Source organism: Cucurbita moschata, unplaced genomic scaffold, assembly GCF_002738365.1.
Source record: "Cucurbita moschata cultivar Rifu unplaced genomic scaffold, Cmos_1.0 Cmo_Scf00031, whole genome shotgun sequence".
Classification (NCBI taxonomy): domain Eukaryota; kingdom Viridiplantae; phylum Streptophyta; class Magnoliopsida; order Cucurbitales; family Cucurbitaceae; genus Cucurbita; species Cucurbita moschata.
This window is the reverse complement of record NW_019268547.1, coordinates 33,189-48,294: the sequence shown is the minus strand read 5'-3', so window position 1 is coordinate 48,294 and position 15,106 is coordinate 33,189. Positions and strand designations below refer to the sequence as shown.

The 15,106-nt window shown below is 37.2% G+C and overlaps 3 protein-coding genes across 7 annotated transcripts in view; 1 reads left to right on the top strand and 2 right to left on the bottom strand.

The window, feature by feature from the left end:
- Positions 1 to 430: 430 nt before the first annotated feature.
- Positions 431 to 4,566, bottom strand: LOC111464876 (protein NETWORKED 4A-like). Of its 3 annotated transcripts, XM_023109145.1 has the most exons (5): positions 4,257 to 4,566; positions 3,893 to 4,026; positions 3,556 to 3,621; positions 3,335 to 3,446; positions 431 to 2,562 (listed from the first exon to the last, which is right to left on the bottom strand). In XM_023109145.1, the coding sequence occupies exons 3-5, from the start codon at positions 3,568 to 3,570 to the stop codon at positions 857 to 859; spliced, it is 1,833 nt and encodes a 610-aa protein (XP_022964913.1). In that variant the 5' UTR covers positions 3,571 to 3,621; positions 3,893 to 4,026; positions 4,257 to 4,566; the 3' UTR covers positions 431 to 856. The 3 variants fall into 3 exon arrangements, with proteins under 3 accessions (XP_022964913.1, XP_022964912.1, XP_022964910.1); XM_023109144.1 differs by lacking the exon at positions 3,893 to 4,026; XM_023109142.1 differs by lacking the exons at positions 3,893 to 4,026; positions 4,257 to 4,566 and having other exon boundaries at positions 3,556 to 3,886.
- A 135-nt stretch (positions 4,567 to 4,701) lies between these two features.
- LOC111464801 (eukaryotic translation initiation factor 2 subunit beta-like) lies at positions 4,702 to 12,775 on the bottom strand. 2 transcript variants are annotated; one of them, XM_023109039.1, is made up of 10 exons: positions 12,512 to 12,775; positions 10,956 to 11,005; positions 10,129 to 10,237; positions 9,969 to 10,027; positions 9,849 to 9,903; positions 8,518 to 8,609; positions 7,319 to 7,464; positions 6,242 to 6,384; positions 5,613 to 5,698; positions 4,702 to 5,077 (listed from the first exon to the last, which is right to left on the bottom strand). In XM_023109039.1, exons 2-10 carry the CDS (start codon positions 10,998 to 11,000, stop codon positions 5,000 to 5,002), a joined length of 813 nt encoding a protein of 270 aa, XP_022964807.1. In that variant the 5' UTR covers positions 11,001 to 11,005; positions 12,512 to 12,775; the 3' UTR covers positions 4,702 to 4,999. The 2 variants fall into 2 exon arrangements, with proteins under 2 accessions (XP_022964807.1, XP_022964806.1); XM_023109038.1 differs by having other exon boundaries at positions 12,571 to 12,775.
- A 95-nt stretch (positions 12,776 to 12,870) lies between these two features.
- Positions 12,871 to 15,106, top strand: part of LOC111464800 (probable LRR receptor-like serine/threonine-protein kinase At1g06840) — a 13,342-nt gene continuing 11,106 nt past the window's right edge. Inside the window, exons 1-6 of one of the 2 annotated variants that reach the window (XM_023109036.1) lie at positions 12,871 to 13,481; positions 13,648 to 13,798; positions 14,144 to 14,215; positions 14,312 to 14,383; positions 14,617 to 14,760; positions 14,857 to 14,928. In XM_023109036.1, the coding sequence (XP_022964804.1) occupies positions 13,376 to 13,481; positions 13,648 to 13,798; positions 14,144 to 14,215; positions 14,312 to 14,383; positions 14,617 to 14,760; positions 14,857 to 14,928 (617 nt within the window). In that variant the 5' untranslated portion in view covers positions 12,871 to 13,375. Of the gene's footprint in view, positions 13,482 to 13,647; positions 13,799 to 14,143; positions 14,216 to 14,311; positions 14,384 to 14,616; positions 14,761 to 14,856; positions 14,929 to 15,106 lie in introns of those variants that run through there. The other variant, XM_023109037.1, reaches the window with a different exon arrangement.

Below are 15,106 nucleotides of genomic sequence, written 5' to 3'. Positions count from 1 at the left end.
AAAAAAAAAAAAAAAAAAAAAAAAAAAAAAAAAAAGTTCTATATATAAAGTCACAATTAGAAATGGAGACAAATTGGTACCTACTTACGTACTTACACACAAATATATTCGCTGAGAGAAGGCCCTTAAAACTAAAGGCCATTACCAGTACATTTGCTTACCTTGCCACAAAAACTGCAATCCCTCCAACCAGTTTCCTCTAAGTGATATGTATCACAGAAGACTAAATTTTCATAACCGGATCTAAATCACATACAGTACCAAGAGACTGTGAAGGGATTAGAAGATAGAAAATGAAGTACAGTGCCAACATACAGTACCAATCGCAATGAATATCAAACGTATTCCTCTTCAAATATAGAGTTGTGAATAGAAAATAGAAGAGAATAGGGCCATTCCTCTTCTTCACTGAACGTGTTGCGTCATGATATAACGTTGACAATAAGGCCATCCACTATTAATCAAATTTGTTTCGAAGAATAGTGGCGTTGCAGAACAAAATACGAACCATAGAAGATGGGGCTCATTTGCTTGCGTCTTCCAAATTACAAGTTTTACCCAAGTACAAAAGGTCCTATAAGTGTACATACTTTGAAGTAAGGAGTTGTGTCTCTGGATACTGGACCATTGACATATCATGGCAGAGTTGTGAAAACAAAATCCAGGACATTACCAGCGGCAGGTAGGCGTTAGACAAGCCCCCGCTCATTGTTTACTTCAACAACTACATTTACATCATTAATTTTAATAAACAGAACCGTATCGTGTTCAACTATTTGTTTCACCCCAAAAACAAGCCAACAACTCTTGGACATTCCATATATTCTAAACATGTATGTACTACAGCCATGACTGATTAAGATGCCAACACCGGAACCCGCTTGTGACCGATGAAAACTTCTCTTAGCATGTGATATCCACTCCTGTAGTGCTCAATCGAAAAACATAGCTGTCTTATAGCCTCTCTTTTTTCCTCTGCTCCTTCCATTACCAGTTCTCTTTGCCTCTCCACCTCCCTTTCTAGTTCCTTCTCTCTTAATCTTAACTCCTCTGCCACCTTATCTGCTTTTTCAACGCCTGATACCAGCTCCACACGTTCCCTTTCCAGTTTTTGCACATGCTCCCTAACTTCATCCACCTGCTTCTCTTTACACCTCAAATTATCTTTCAAACTAACAACTTCTGCATGGAGCTCATCACGTTCCCTTTCCAGATTCTCAATGCATTCCACTTTGCCAACAATTGTCGTTTCCAGCCGCCCAATCTCACCACTAAGTCTCTCCTCCAAATCCCCCTTTTCCCCCTTCACTTTTCTGATCTCATCCTCCAAAACACGAGCTTGATGTTCCCCTTCTCTCACTTGTTCCATCAATACAGCTCGTTCCTCAAAAAGCTTAGACATTTCAGCCTTAACCTGTGCTTTCTCAGGAAAAATTTTCAGCTCCGCATCAGATACTGCTAGTTTTAAATCCCTAATCTCGTGCTCTCGATCCGATAAACTAGCTTTCAACCTCGAAACTCTTTCTTGTAGCTTGGAGACCTCTCTTCTCTCCGCACTTAGTTTGGCCTTCCATGTCGTGGCATCTTTTCGGGCAGCTTCAAGCTCATTCTGTAAATGCAAGATTTTCTCAGGTGATCTATTGTTCTCAAGTTCAAGCTTTAATTTAGAAAGTTCTTTCTGCGAGTTATCGAGTTTTTCCTTCGTAATTTTTAGTTCTTCCAACACTCCCTCCACGTTGATGACTTGGTCAACTCCCAAACCTTTATCATGTTCTTCAACCTCTGGTTTCTGATTAATGGCTCCATTCTCGTGCCTCTGGATATCTTCCACTGTAGCACACACAGACTCCGCCTGCAAATCTTTGGACAATTCTGCTTGCCTGTACTTTTGGAGCTCACTTTTCAACTTCATGATCTGTACATCTGAAATCCGGAGCTTCTCATTTGCATTCCTTACTTCTTCCTCGTACACAGACATTCTAGCAAATACATCATCAGAATTTTCATCTGTTGCCCCCTTGAATGGAAATGAACCTTCGGCATTATCCTCTTTCAAGCGGAGCTTTTCTTTAGCCTGACGGAGCTCTATCTCCAATTCAATCATTTTCCTGTTCACAACTTGATCACCACCTGAATAATTATTCACCGAGGAATCATCCGATTCAGGTTCAGAATCTGTCAAGGAAGATGACTCATCTCCTTCCTTTTGGCAAGTATCAGAGTTGCTCCCACCAGATCCAAGGAAGAAATCAAAGCCAGCAGCTCGTGGCCCAGATTTCCGACGTCCAAGCCTTTGGTCAGGAGAGGGCCATGTAGAGGACGGCTCAGAGCCCAGGTCAGAAATACCAGAGCCCTGGGATTGTAGATCTGAAGGAATATTTTTTCGAAGCTCTCCTGTCACATGATCATAGCGCTCAGCAAGGGAACGATACATGCGGTAGAAATCCTCAACATGAGAAATCAACACTGGCCTCTTCTGATAATACATCTCAGCCTTCTTTGCAAATGAATCTGCATCCTCTTCTATTAGCTTCAACATACGTTTGATGCTCCGGTCCATCTCTGTATTCAACGATCGTTTTGTCAATTTTTTGATTATCATTTTGATGATGAATTAACATTGACTTCCACCTATCGTTGAATTACAGAAATAAAACATGGAGCTTACGGAACTAATTCCATGCCAATGTTTGGGTAGTTGAAACACATGCACCATAAGGTTCATGCAGAAAGGAGGAAGAAGCTAAAATTTTGGAACTGCTACCCACATTCCCAAATTTAACCCCACCCCTTTTAGATTATGAATTGAAAATGGGGAGAACTGTTAAATAAAAGGAAAAAAAAAAAATCCTCAACATGAGAATTAGAGGAGAACAATTTCCTTAGTTGTTATTTGGCATTAGTTGGTAAAGGTTACAAGAAACAGCATAAAGACAAATATAGTAAACGAATGGTAGGCCCCTACAAAATTCTCAATATATTGAGGCCCTCCCACTATACCTAATAATACCTTTATCTTTTTTTTAGCACTCCCAGCGGAAAACGAACACAAAAGAGGGGAAGTGCTATCTATATAAGGCCAGCCCAAAGAAGCACTTGTTTCGATTATGCATTACATACGTACTAAATAACGTTCTTCAATCACAACCCTAACATTTCAAAGAGGTCAGGCCCTGATATTTGTTGAAGAAGTAATTGAAACATGAATTTGAAGTTTAAAAGGTTGCTTAAATTTATGGATATAATTTAAATAAAATAAACAAGATTATAAGATCAAATTCCTCCGATCCGAAGTTAAGAGCGTTATGCAGATAGAAGAAAAGTAGTAACTAACCCTCGAGATTGTCCGTGAGCCATCTAGAGTTTTTGGGGCTGACGTGACTATCCCACCACCAAGAATGGGACTTCCGAGATTCCAACCTCTTCAATTTCCGATCACTCCGAGCCTGAGATCAAGAGCAACACACACAGAAGTGATGATTATAAAGCAGGCGAGATATAGTTGGCTAATTGAGCAACTCAGTATGTAGCAGAAGAAGAGCGATAGACGCATACCGATGAGTTATCCATTGAGGCGTGGAGTTGAATGTTCACTCAGAGCCAACGGAGCCTAAACTGAAACTGAAAACGAAAACATACCATCCAAAGAAAAGAACAGAAACCCGCTTTACTTTCTCAACAAAATCAAATCAAGAAAAGAACAGACACCCGATTTACTATCTCAACAAAACCAAACTAAATCAAATCAAATCAAATCAGGTATGGCTGGACTCGCCGGAGGTAGGTAAGTAGGGCGATAGATACAATGGAAATGGGCTTCGAGGCCCATTAAAGACTAATTTGGCGACGTTGAGTGACGGCAATGGCACGCGCATTAATAAATCTACATTACCATTGAACATGTCGCGGCGCGGCAGACGGGAAGCCAGGCCGAGGGTTTGACTATTACAACTGTCAGCGGTTCAAGCTATGCAGTCCACGCGTTCGCTTTTAATTCAATGCACTCCCACCTCACCTCACCTCCCTCTTTAATACAAAATATACACAATCACACGCTAATAATCTTCAAAATAATTAGTTGTTCTACCCTGCTTGAACTTTTTTTTTTTTTTCTGACAAGAAAATAGAACCCATTATGGTGAAGATAAATTGATATGAGGGATTTGAAGGAGAATCAGAGCACTAAGAGCTTTGTGAGTCGAAATTGAAATGGAAATACAAATAAGAAAGGAGAGATCAGGAGAGAGGAAGCTTACTGTAACCAATGGCCGCGCCTCCAGAAGATGAGAGAACAAGCTGGAATGCAATGAACGGAAAGGCCGATCTTAAATTCAATGGCTGTATCGCATATTCTAGTTTTGGAGAGGACGAAGAGGAGCAAAACAGAGTGGAAGTGGTGGAGACGGTCTGATTAAGAACATTCAACAGACACTGCCTGCTCTATTTCCCCCCATTTTCTCAACCATGCTTCCACTTATGTACCCAAATGACCATATTGCCCTTCCCTATTGACTTTCCATGTTTCCACGAAACCTGAATTTCAGACCGACATTTTTTAAATAAAACATGCAGATCACGACACTTTTTCTAATTCTTTATGTTCCAACATTACGAATACGTTGTTTCTTCAATCAAAATAAATCGATAGATTCAGTAGCGTCTAGCGTAAAACGCAGGATAATAATTATTGGTCTCAAGTTAATTTAACATATCATGTAATTGAATGAATTTGCGAGTGTGTGTTCATAACGCCATTTTGGATAGCCTTGTAATTGCCCAAATACAACCCAATCAGTAGCCATCTAGACATCCAAATGGACAGAAAGAAAAGAGAATAAACACGGCCTTGTAACTCGTCATTATCTTAAATTCTAGAACCCCAATTACAATATCGCATTCACTTCAAAATTCACTTGCGACAATTCGATAGTAAACCAAGTTTTAACAAGTGGTTATTACTCAAAAACATCAGGCTTCCATACAAGCAAACAAGTGATAATCATGTCCCAGCGTTCCTCCGGCCGACACGAGCAACAAAACCAGCTTTAATGGGAGCAACTGATCGTCCAGAACCACACTGTTTGATCACACACAAAACAACATAAGACTTGAGGTAAAAACAAGGGAGAGATGACTCCAGAAAGAATACGAAAGCTTGTGAAGTGAAATAGAATACCAAAACCTCCAGTTAATCATATTCCTGATTATGAAAAAGAAGTAATAAATAAATAATGGCTTTTTCACATGAATTTGTCAAACTTCAATTGCTTTTCTAGTAGGAAGAAGCGCAGGGTACATAAAAAATAATCTATTCAATATCAGATCTCAGATAGGCAATCTGGGATATAAAATAAATTTAAGAATGAACGCAAATATCCTGATTCATCATTTCCCCCAACAATGCAATTGAAAGAACCATCGCAAATATATTTAGGTAGAGACCATTATGCCGCTGCTTTCTTAATCCTGGGAGTTTGACCATTGCATCGGTTTGCAAGTGCCAAACAAACTTCACACACAAATCACAACTAGGCAATAAACATGCATCAACTTCTCCAGACTACAGTACTCAGGACTAGAAAACTCAAAAAAAAAAAAAGAAAAAAGCTTACCTTCTCACATCTGAGAAAGAAGAGTCGATTCTCCTTTGAAAGGATAGTGTCTGGACTCTTGCACCCAATGCAAATCACATATTCATCTGAAAGGAATAAATAAATGAGGGAAGGGAGGAAACTATAAAGAAAGGTATAAATTAGAAGTGAATCAAATAACTTATTAGTTGGTAACAAAACGTATCCAGTAGAGACTTGCAACAGTTATTAAGCTTCTTTTTTTTATGAGTAACAGAGTTTACATTGGTTGGAAAGAATTGAAAGAATACAAGGGCTTAACAAAAGAGAGCCAACAAAAAAGAGAGGCAAACTGCAAAAACAAATTCCAATCAAGCAAAGAAGTCCCAAGTAATAATTACTAAAAGGTTATCACATAAGCTCATAAAAACACATTGAATCTAACAAAGGACCAAACTTCACCTCAAGATCTCTCAAGCCCTCCAAAAATTCGTTTTTTTTTCCTCCTCTCCAACCCACGATTAAGCTTTAAACAAGCGTCAACATATTTATCAGTTGAAATTGAAACAAGTCCATTTCTTACAAACTGATTCCCACCCACTCCCCGATGTATAAAGATTGTCACATTTTGTAGACAAATACCATAAGTAAATCAATGAGAGGCCACTTACTGACATATCGACGCAGAATTCCTTCAAAGTTCTTTGGTGCAAACCTTCCTTTAACAACTAATCTCTGCTGTCCATCAAGAGATCCACTGGTTCCCAGTTCGGCTAATAAGAAAGCCATAACATGGTCTGGCTGCCGATGCATCCTATTTTATTTCAGTTTTAGAGAGTCAGTTCCAAAGACCAGCATATAGTTCTAATTATACCATCAAGCATCTACCATAGAAATATAGAGAGAGCAAAGAGTGGGAGAGGCTAAAAGAAATACATAATGCTGCACTTTTATGAGGAAACATAAATACCCCTCTGGACTATTTGTGCAATAGATGAACTTAGATGGATCTGAAACTAAAAATTACAGATCAATTGTCGGATAGAAATTGAGAACAAAACCATGGTACAAAGAGTGATACTCTGCACTGGACATGACTAGATTCACTCGTCAGAATGATAAACAAGCAACTTCCCTCCAATTTTTTTTCCACTCTGTATTAGTAGAGAATGTGCTTAATGTAAAACAACCCGAACTCACTCTTAAAGAATCATATGTACTAGTAGAGAATGTGCATATTGCAATAACAACCCAAACTCGCTCTTACAAGAATCATATAGATCACTAGATCACAGATCTTTATAAACCAATGAAACTCAGAACTAACATGTGACAGGGATACTTGTATCCTACAAGGCAAATGCTAGAGCAAAAAAGATATCTATGAATATGACGTCATTCTTCCATTTAAATAAAAGATCAACTTTCATTGAGAAAAATGAAAGAATACAAGTGCATACAAAAAAGAAGTTAGTATTAGATAGTTTGAAGAAAAAGAAACAACGCCTCTGAGGACAGAAAGATGCAATAGATTACATCAAACTCTAGATAGTGTGCACGCAGCAAACAAGAGTTTAATAACAGACAGCATATTATGGAATAAGCATATTAACTTATTTGTTGAATTGAATAAAAAAAACAGCGGACAAAAAAATTCTGAAGTGCGAACAGCCAAAAATATTTAGGCAGTCTATGATTAAAATCTAGTAAGAACAATACATGGTTATATAAGGCTAATGAACACATACGTTTTACAGAGATCCATGAAATTGACAAAAACAGTTTTCTTTGTGCCTTCACGAAGAACTTGAGGAGGCCTCATAACTGTTCTACGCCTATCGCCTGCAAGCTCTGGATTATTCTCTCTAAGAATGTTGAATACCCGTCCAAGAAGCTGCACAACAAGACAACAAAAAGCATCACTTATCTAATGTTAGCCAAAGTCCACAACGTAACGGTAGCAATAAATTTGTTCTGTCTAAAATAGAAGTCAGAAAATCTTGAGCAATCTTTACTTCTACTATTAGTAATACCAAGCAAAGAATACCATGAATATGAGACTATAAAAAGGAAAAAGAAACAATGACAACAATTGAAATCTTACATTTTAACTCATTTGGGGTGAAGCAATAAATTTCATTACACGACACAACAAAACCTCTTATTTCTTTCTAAGCATGATTCCAGACAAGAACAACAACAAAAACAATTTTCCATAATAAACACTTTATCTTGAAAAGGAGGACTCAACATAACAAAATAGCTCACAAACTCGTGCAATCAATTGTAGAGCACCAAAAGCAAACTCCACACCTTAAAGCAAAAGAGAATAACCACGTCAAATGTAGTTCACTAACAAACATAAAATGCCTAGTCAATTGACAGTTGAACAAAACCCATTATCCAACATTTAACAAAATAAACCTATTTGTAATGTAGTTCACTAACAAACATAAAATGTGTAGTCTGATTTCAGCTGCTAGGGTTTAGGGTGAGAATATATTGAGGAGGCTGGAAGTGGAGTGCTGCCGCCGATCGGTGCCATTGCATGTGAGGCGAGGTGGAGACTGGAGGTAGATGAGAATAAGGAGCCAGAACGACCGTCTGACTCCTGCCTCCTACATTTTAATTTCAGTGTTTGTTATAATAGGCTTGGGCTTTTATATTGGGCTGGTTAATTAAGCTTCATTTTTGCCCCTATATTTTGAATTCAAATTCTTTTCCGTGTCAAATTATAAAAGTAATTAAAAAAAAGGCACTGATTTTTGTGTGTCCAGCACGTGTCCAGAGCATGCCCAGAAGAATCCATGTCCAACATGTGTCTAACATGGACACCCCCTCCCCCTCTAGAGAGCGTTTGTGCTCCGTAGTACACAACTTTACATTAAATCTAATTTATCGGAGTCGCCCAAATTTTGGGCACAACCTAACAACAAAAAGTCATTACCTCCTCATATTCATAATCACGATCGCTTCCTTCCCAAGGATAACGATACTGTAAAGTAATTCCGTCTTGATCTTCGTTCTCCCCCGCTTGATCTGAAAGCTCATGATAAATCACTTTTAAAATAAAGAAAGAGCTACAGATGAAAAGGAGATTGTGAACAACAGAATGTTCTATACAAGCTGCAGGTATAGCACAACGTTTTTTCAATGAGCGACTTTATACAATATATGGACAATTACACTGATTTAAAAAGTGCACCTTTCCAGAAATTATGTCTAATAAAATAATTTTAAGAGTTTTAAATATGTCACCTATTTGATACAAAATTAATAATTCATTGATCTATTAGACATTTTTACCGGGCTCAGTGGACACAATAATTGAAAGTTTAGAGACTAATGAGATAAAAGTTTGAAAATTCAAGAACTAAATCAGTAGGTACATGTAAATATAATTGTAAATGCATTGATACATAATACTTAGATTGAGTAATATCAATCACAAAATTATAATAAACCATTACATAAGTATCCATTTAATTATATAAGCAAAGAATGAAACTTGAAATTTTTGTCAAACATTTCAAAAATAAAATTAAGATTTTTATGAAATTAATATTTAAAAAAAAGTTAATAAATATTATTAAAAAAAAAATATGCTTGTCTCTTTATATATGCACACATTAGAAAGAAAAAAATTGAAATAGAATAAAGATTTTTTTTTTCCTGAGATTGGAAATTGAAAGTGGCGATGGTGATTTTTGAAGTCTCATATGGGTGGGGGTAGAATAATATATAAATATATAAATTAAAGAAATAAAATAAAATAGAACAAACCTGGTAAGAAGATGCACAGCTTTTATGTGCCCACTCTTACAATAAACCACCATGTAAACATATATAAAACCGATTATTTAGGGGTGAGGTGGGGGGAACATGCCACCTCTGGCACTGGCCCCAACGTGGATCCACCCTTGTGTGATAACAAAGTCTTTAATTTCTAAAGCTTTTAGTTATCTTATGATTCATAAAAAAAACTATTGTATTTACTTTTTCTTTGCAGCCCACGTTTAAGCCCCATGATTATAACAATCTAGTGTCCCTAACTCTTCAAAAAATGCTACTTACATGGAAACTATACACCTTTAACTTTTTTCCTAAGCCTTCAAAAAACACTACTTCCATGAAAACTATACACCTTTAACGTTTTTAAAATACAATTATTAGCATGACGTAGAAAGTAGATAGAGATATTCCGAACTTAAAAATAATAATGTGAAAACAAAAAAGAAAAGGAAAAGACAAAACAAAGTTTACATATGTGTTGCTAACCTTCCAAATCCTCCGTAGCATCGGCACCATCGTCAGTCAAGGAAATAGCCTCTACCTAGAATTAAAACAAATGATATCAGTCACGAAATAGAGCCTCACCGAAGAAAAGTAAGAACATACTGGTTTTTTCTTCTTCTTTTTAAGTCCAGAAAATGTGGTAGTCTCCAGACCATCAGAAACTGCAGGACAAAATATGTAAAATTAAACATCAATAAAAAATCCTTATCACCAACAAAATGAAAATAACATGAAACAAAGATGCAGTGTCAACTTTTCATACCTGACAAACTTTCGGTTTTCTCTGCTAACTTGTCAACAGACTCATCAGCCAGATCCTGAAGTACAACCTTCTTCTTCTTCTTCTTCTTAGTTGGATCAAAGGGGGCAATCTGCAAAGAATAAACCGTACACATTCGTCATGGTGTCGCACCAATGCTTGCGCCTGAACAATGGTTTGGAAACTGCACTAGATTGCAATTACTCAGAGATTTGGATAGACACTTAGTAAGATACCAGCCAAAGCAACTCCACATGAAAACAACCGAATAGAAAATACCTCGAGGACTTGATTGGACTGTGCAATCTTAAACAAGACCAGAAAACTATTAGTATAACATTTACGTAAACTGGACTAATCATCAATGACTGCCGCCTCAAGGGTTACAATTTATTCCTTGGACTTCCAAAATGCTTGGTAATCAAGACCTTACAACTAATAGCACAACACTGGGTTACAGTATATCCTTCAGCTGTACATGACAGAATTTAATTCCCACCCCCTCCCTCCCATGTGTAGAAACACCCACTGAATTACAACTCAAAGATTTAGGTTTCCTTTGGGGAATACTTTTTTTTTATAAGAGATAGTTTTATTGGTGATTGATTACGAAAGGGATGTAATATCCATGATGTTTACAAAAGACCTTCCCCATTTACAATGAGGGAGGTATAACTACAGAAAAAAAATATTCGACAGTTTAGAAAAAACCTTTAGGGAATACTTGTAAAGAAAAAAAAAAAACAAAAAATGAAAAGATCAGCCATATGAGAAAATTTTGAATGAAAATATGTGCTTGGAGATAACAGATAAGAAACAGAAAAACTCACATCTGCCACCTGATCATTCACATCATTCTGAACTTCGTCTGCCATGATTCCTGCAAGATGGTATAGGAGGATTAATTTAACTGAGTTAAAACATAAACACCAGCAAGCAACCATAAATCACATTCAAATGGAGCCTTGGATCACCGGTGAACACAAACATATTTGTACTTTGCCTTTATGCTTCTTCCACCACTCATCTAAAGGAGAGTGCTCAAACTTACAAAGTTTGAACATGTCTCCAAGAGAAACTCACCACACTTGTACCAGAATAAAATTTTGATCATACCCACTCTCGTGCTGAAGGATCTTATCCCATGGCTCCTCTATGACCATCCCAAGTTTTTTCTCATTGAACCTGTCAAATATGCCACATCCAAGGACAACGACTCTATCTTGATGGATGGAAACAATTTGCAGCAATCTCTAGTACCTTTGTTGCAAACAACAAATACAGAAGGAAATGTGGCAGCCATGATCCAAAATGGATTATTCATACTGCAGTGCTAAAGCACAGATAACAACAATAACAAACGAATGCCTTTTTAATAGGCATTGAGAACAAATAAGAGAGAAAATAGGAGCTACCAGAGAAGGTGGCCATGCCTATGACTACTAGCTAATTGTGTGAACCTAAAAAACTACTAACTATTGCTGAAAGAACCTTCTACCATTTCAAATACAACAAGAAATGAGAGTGAAAAAACACACTTTCCGTCCTGAGGTTTGAGAAGTGACTCAACTTCCCCACGTTTAAATGGGACATTCTAAGCCTTGAAAGCTAGGGGGAAAAAGTAATAATCTTGACAACGTTGCTCAATTGATACAAATTAGACGCTCGCCTTAGCAATTATATGTCTGTATATCACATTGTAGATTTTTTGTAACCTGGCAAGAAAAATAACGTCCACTCTCTCTTTTCTTTCCATTTCTTTCCCCTCTGCTTTGCCCAATCCGAAGCTTAACCCTCAAAATCGTAGAAGCAATTACCCAATTCCAAACTTGAAACATGGGAAAATAAACTTAACCCGGGAACCACTCCGCATCCCCTCCCAATTTCATCCATAATACCACAGATATTTTGAATCGAAAGACGGAGAACCTGCTAAAATTATGTGATGAGCTTGAAATTTCCACCCAATGCCTCTTAAATAATCTAAATAGATAAGTTCAATCTGTGTACAAACGATCCAGCTGAATCAAACACAAATACAAACTAAAACGACTCCAAGATAGTCATAATTTAACAAATTATGATCATTGAGCAATTTTCCCAATAATCTGTCATAAGAACGAGACACTGAAACTAACCCCTTGTTTGAACCCCTCAGGATTTGGAAGGACTTGAAATCAAAATGGATTTCAAATCATTTTCAAAAGCAATTTGATTTGAAATCCAGTCTTGAGTTTAAAAAAAATAATCAGTCCAAAATTGGTTGGATTTGGCAGGATTTTAAATAGTATTTCACCTCGCTCCAATTTTACCCAATTTTCATAAATGATAAACCGAAGGAAACACGATGAACAGAAAATGAAAAAAAAAAAAAAAAAAAAAAAACCTTGCGAACTATGATCCACTGAGAGAACGGGGTTACGGAAGATGAGAGTGTAAACGAACCTCGACGATTGGCTGTTGTACAAGAATGCTGCACAGGGGCCGGTTTGAGTTGTGGAAGGGAGGGTATATGAAAGACGAAGGAAAGAGCTAAAAGAAAGGGTGCAGATGTGCGGCTACTGCAGTGAGAGGGAGAAGAAAAAAACCGGGGAAAATAGAATTTAGGGTTTTGTTTTTCTTTTAAGAATATTTTATATATACCTCATTTCAAAAGGTTTTTAAGAATATTTTATATATACCATGCAGATCAAATTCTTCAACTCACGATAAAAATAAGGAAGAAACAAGGACCAAATAAGAAGAAATGAAGAACAGAAAAACAACAGCTCCTCTGGATGTGGGCAAATTTTGTAAGGATGGTGTTGAATGAAAAAGTCAAAATTGTGGGCGATTAAATTTGCACGCAAAGCAACCAGACAGTTGGGGGCAGGTATGAGCAGGACGAACTCAATCCACCGGCACCCACCGCCACCAATCGAGGACCAATTCTACATTTCGGCAACGCCATAGCCATCATACCCATTAGCTTGTTGAATTGAGTGGGTCCGGGTCTTCACCTACTACATTTTTTTTTTATACCTCCATCAATTACAATCGATTATAGTTGAGTTGACTGGCTTCCATCGTCTGACCAAAACTACAAGTAAAACACCAACAATGTGTTCAACAACTGCTTTGGTGATCGGTCCATCCACAGCCACCACCATCTCCCTTTCCTCTTTTCAACTATTATCTTCCTCTTCAATCCCCTTTTTCATCCTTCCTAAATCTTTCATTTCAACGCCTCAGAAACACTTCCACTCCGGGAATGTGTCGATCACAGGAGTGGGCATATGTAGCCCTTCTCCTCCTGTGCTTCTCGTCGTCCATACTGCTTGTCGGTGCCGCAGAGCCGGTTACCCACCCCTCTGAAGGTAATTCCTCTTCTCCCTTCATTTCATTCCAATCGTCCAAAATATCTGACGCATCGCGTAAGGGTAAAGGAGATTTCGATAAGAAAAAGAGACTTCTCTCTCAATTCTTATGATCTAACATTCTATCTTCCTTGAAATTTTGGTTACTCTTTCTTTTTATTGTCAGTGGACGCTTTGCGAGACATCAAGAGAAGTTTGTTCGATCCTAATGGGAATCTGAGCAACTGGAACAGAGGAGATCCTTGTATTTCAAACTGGACTGGTGTTCTGTGCGACAATACCACATTGGATGATAACTATCGGCATGTTACTGAATTGTATGATTTCAAGAATTAGTGGACTCTTATAACTTACGTTAAGACGTATCTCCATCCATCCTTTGATACCAGTTTTAAAACAACAAATTGTAATTGTTATTCTGGAAATAGTTCTTAATTTTATTAGATAGTCACCGACTTAACTTTGGGACTTGAACATCTATGAAAGGGCTTGTTGTTCAAATAATCGACTGCATGCTCCAAATTTGTTAATGATTGCGTATGATGGTCATGTGTGCATCTCATATTTTGGTTACTCATATATTAGGTGTTAAATTCTATCTTTCTCCTTATACTTTTTCATGAAGAAGAAGCTAAATCATCGGTCCTTGTAATCCCTTGCAGGCAACTTCTAAATATGAGCTTATCGGGAAATTTGTCCCCTGCGCTTGGCCGTTTATCTTACCTGAAAGTTTTGTAAGTTACTAATGAACTGGAAACGGATGAACTAGAATTTGATTTACCCATGTGATTTTCTATCTGCTAACGCACTTTTTCATATTTTGTGAAAAGGGACTTCATGTGGAATGAGATCAATGGGGAAATACCAGGAGAGATAGGCAATCTTACGTCCTTAGAACTGTTGTAAGTTGATTTACTTGATTCACTTTGACAAAGGTTGTCTGGTTTATCTAAAACTATGCTGACGCATCATCATATCTTCACTAAATTTTTTAGTATGCAATCCATGAGTAAGTTCTCAAAGTGTTAGTATATAAACTACTCGATGTGTCTGAATATTTAGTATTACAGGGGAAAATCTGATACTTCCTATTTCATCTCCTGCACTGCTTTACTTTCTATAAGATGTTTTACAGGCTTCTGAATGGGAACCAGTTGTCAGGTTCATTGCCTGAAGAGCTTGGGAATCTTCTACGTTTAGACAGAATACAGATTGACCAGAACCATATATCAGGACCCATACCTAAGTCATTTGCAAACTTAAAAGCAGCAAAGCATTTGTAAGCACGTTTCTGATTCTGATAGTATAGAATATTTCTGCAACTTACTTTTCATCTTGGAAGTTTATTTAATACTCCCTTTCCTTTTTGACTCAGTCACATGAATAACAACTCTATCAGTGGTGAAATCCCATCTGAGCTATCTAGATTGCCTAATCTTGTCCACATGTAAGTTTCTCCGTCCGCCCTCACCACCACCCCTCGCATATACTTTTTGATGCAACATATGTTTCCTGCCAGTTTGTTGACTTCTTCAGGCATTTCTATTGTGTGCTACACTCTACTTTTTTTTTTTTTTTTTTTTTTTTTTTTTTTTTTTTTTTTTTTTTTTTTTTTTTTTTTTTTT

Excerpts from the sequence above, each read along its gene's own strand:
- LOC111464876 (XM_023109145.1), bottom strand. Across the intron at positions 2,563-3,334 it reads GCTCACGGACAATCTCGAGG|AGATGGACCGGAGCATCAAA; the intron begins GTTAGTTACTAC and ends CGTTGAATACAG.
- LOC111464801 (XM_023109039.1), bottom strand. The coding sequence starts at position 11,000 with ATGGCAGACGAAGTTCAGAATGATGTGAATGATCAGGTGGCAGAT. Across the intron at positions 8,610-9,848 it reads TGCTACGGAGGATTTGGAAG|ATCAAGCGGGGGAGAACGAA; the intron begins GTTAGCAACACA and ends ATGAGCTTTCAG. Across the intron at positions 5,699-6,241 it reads AATTCTGCGTCGATATGTCA|ATGAATATGTGATTTGCATT; the intron begins GTAAGTGGCCTC and ends TATTCCTTTCAG.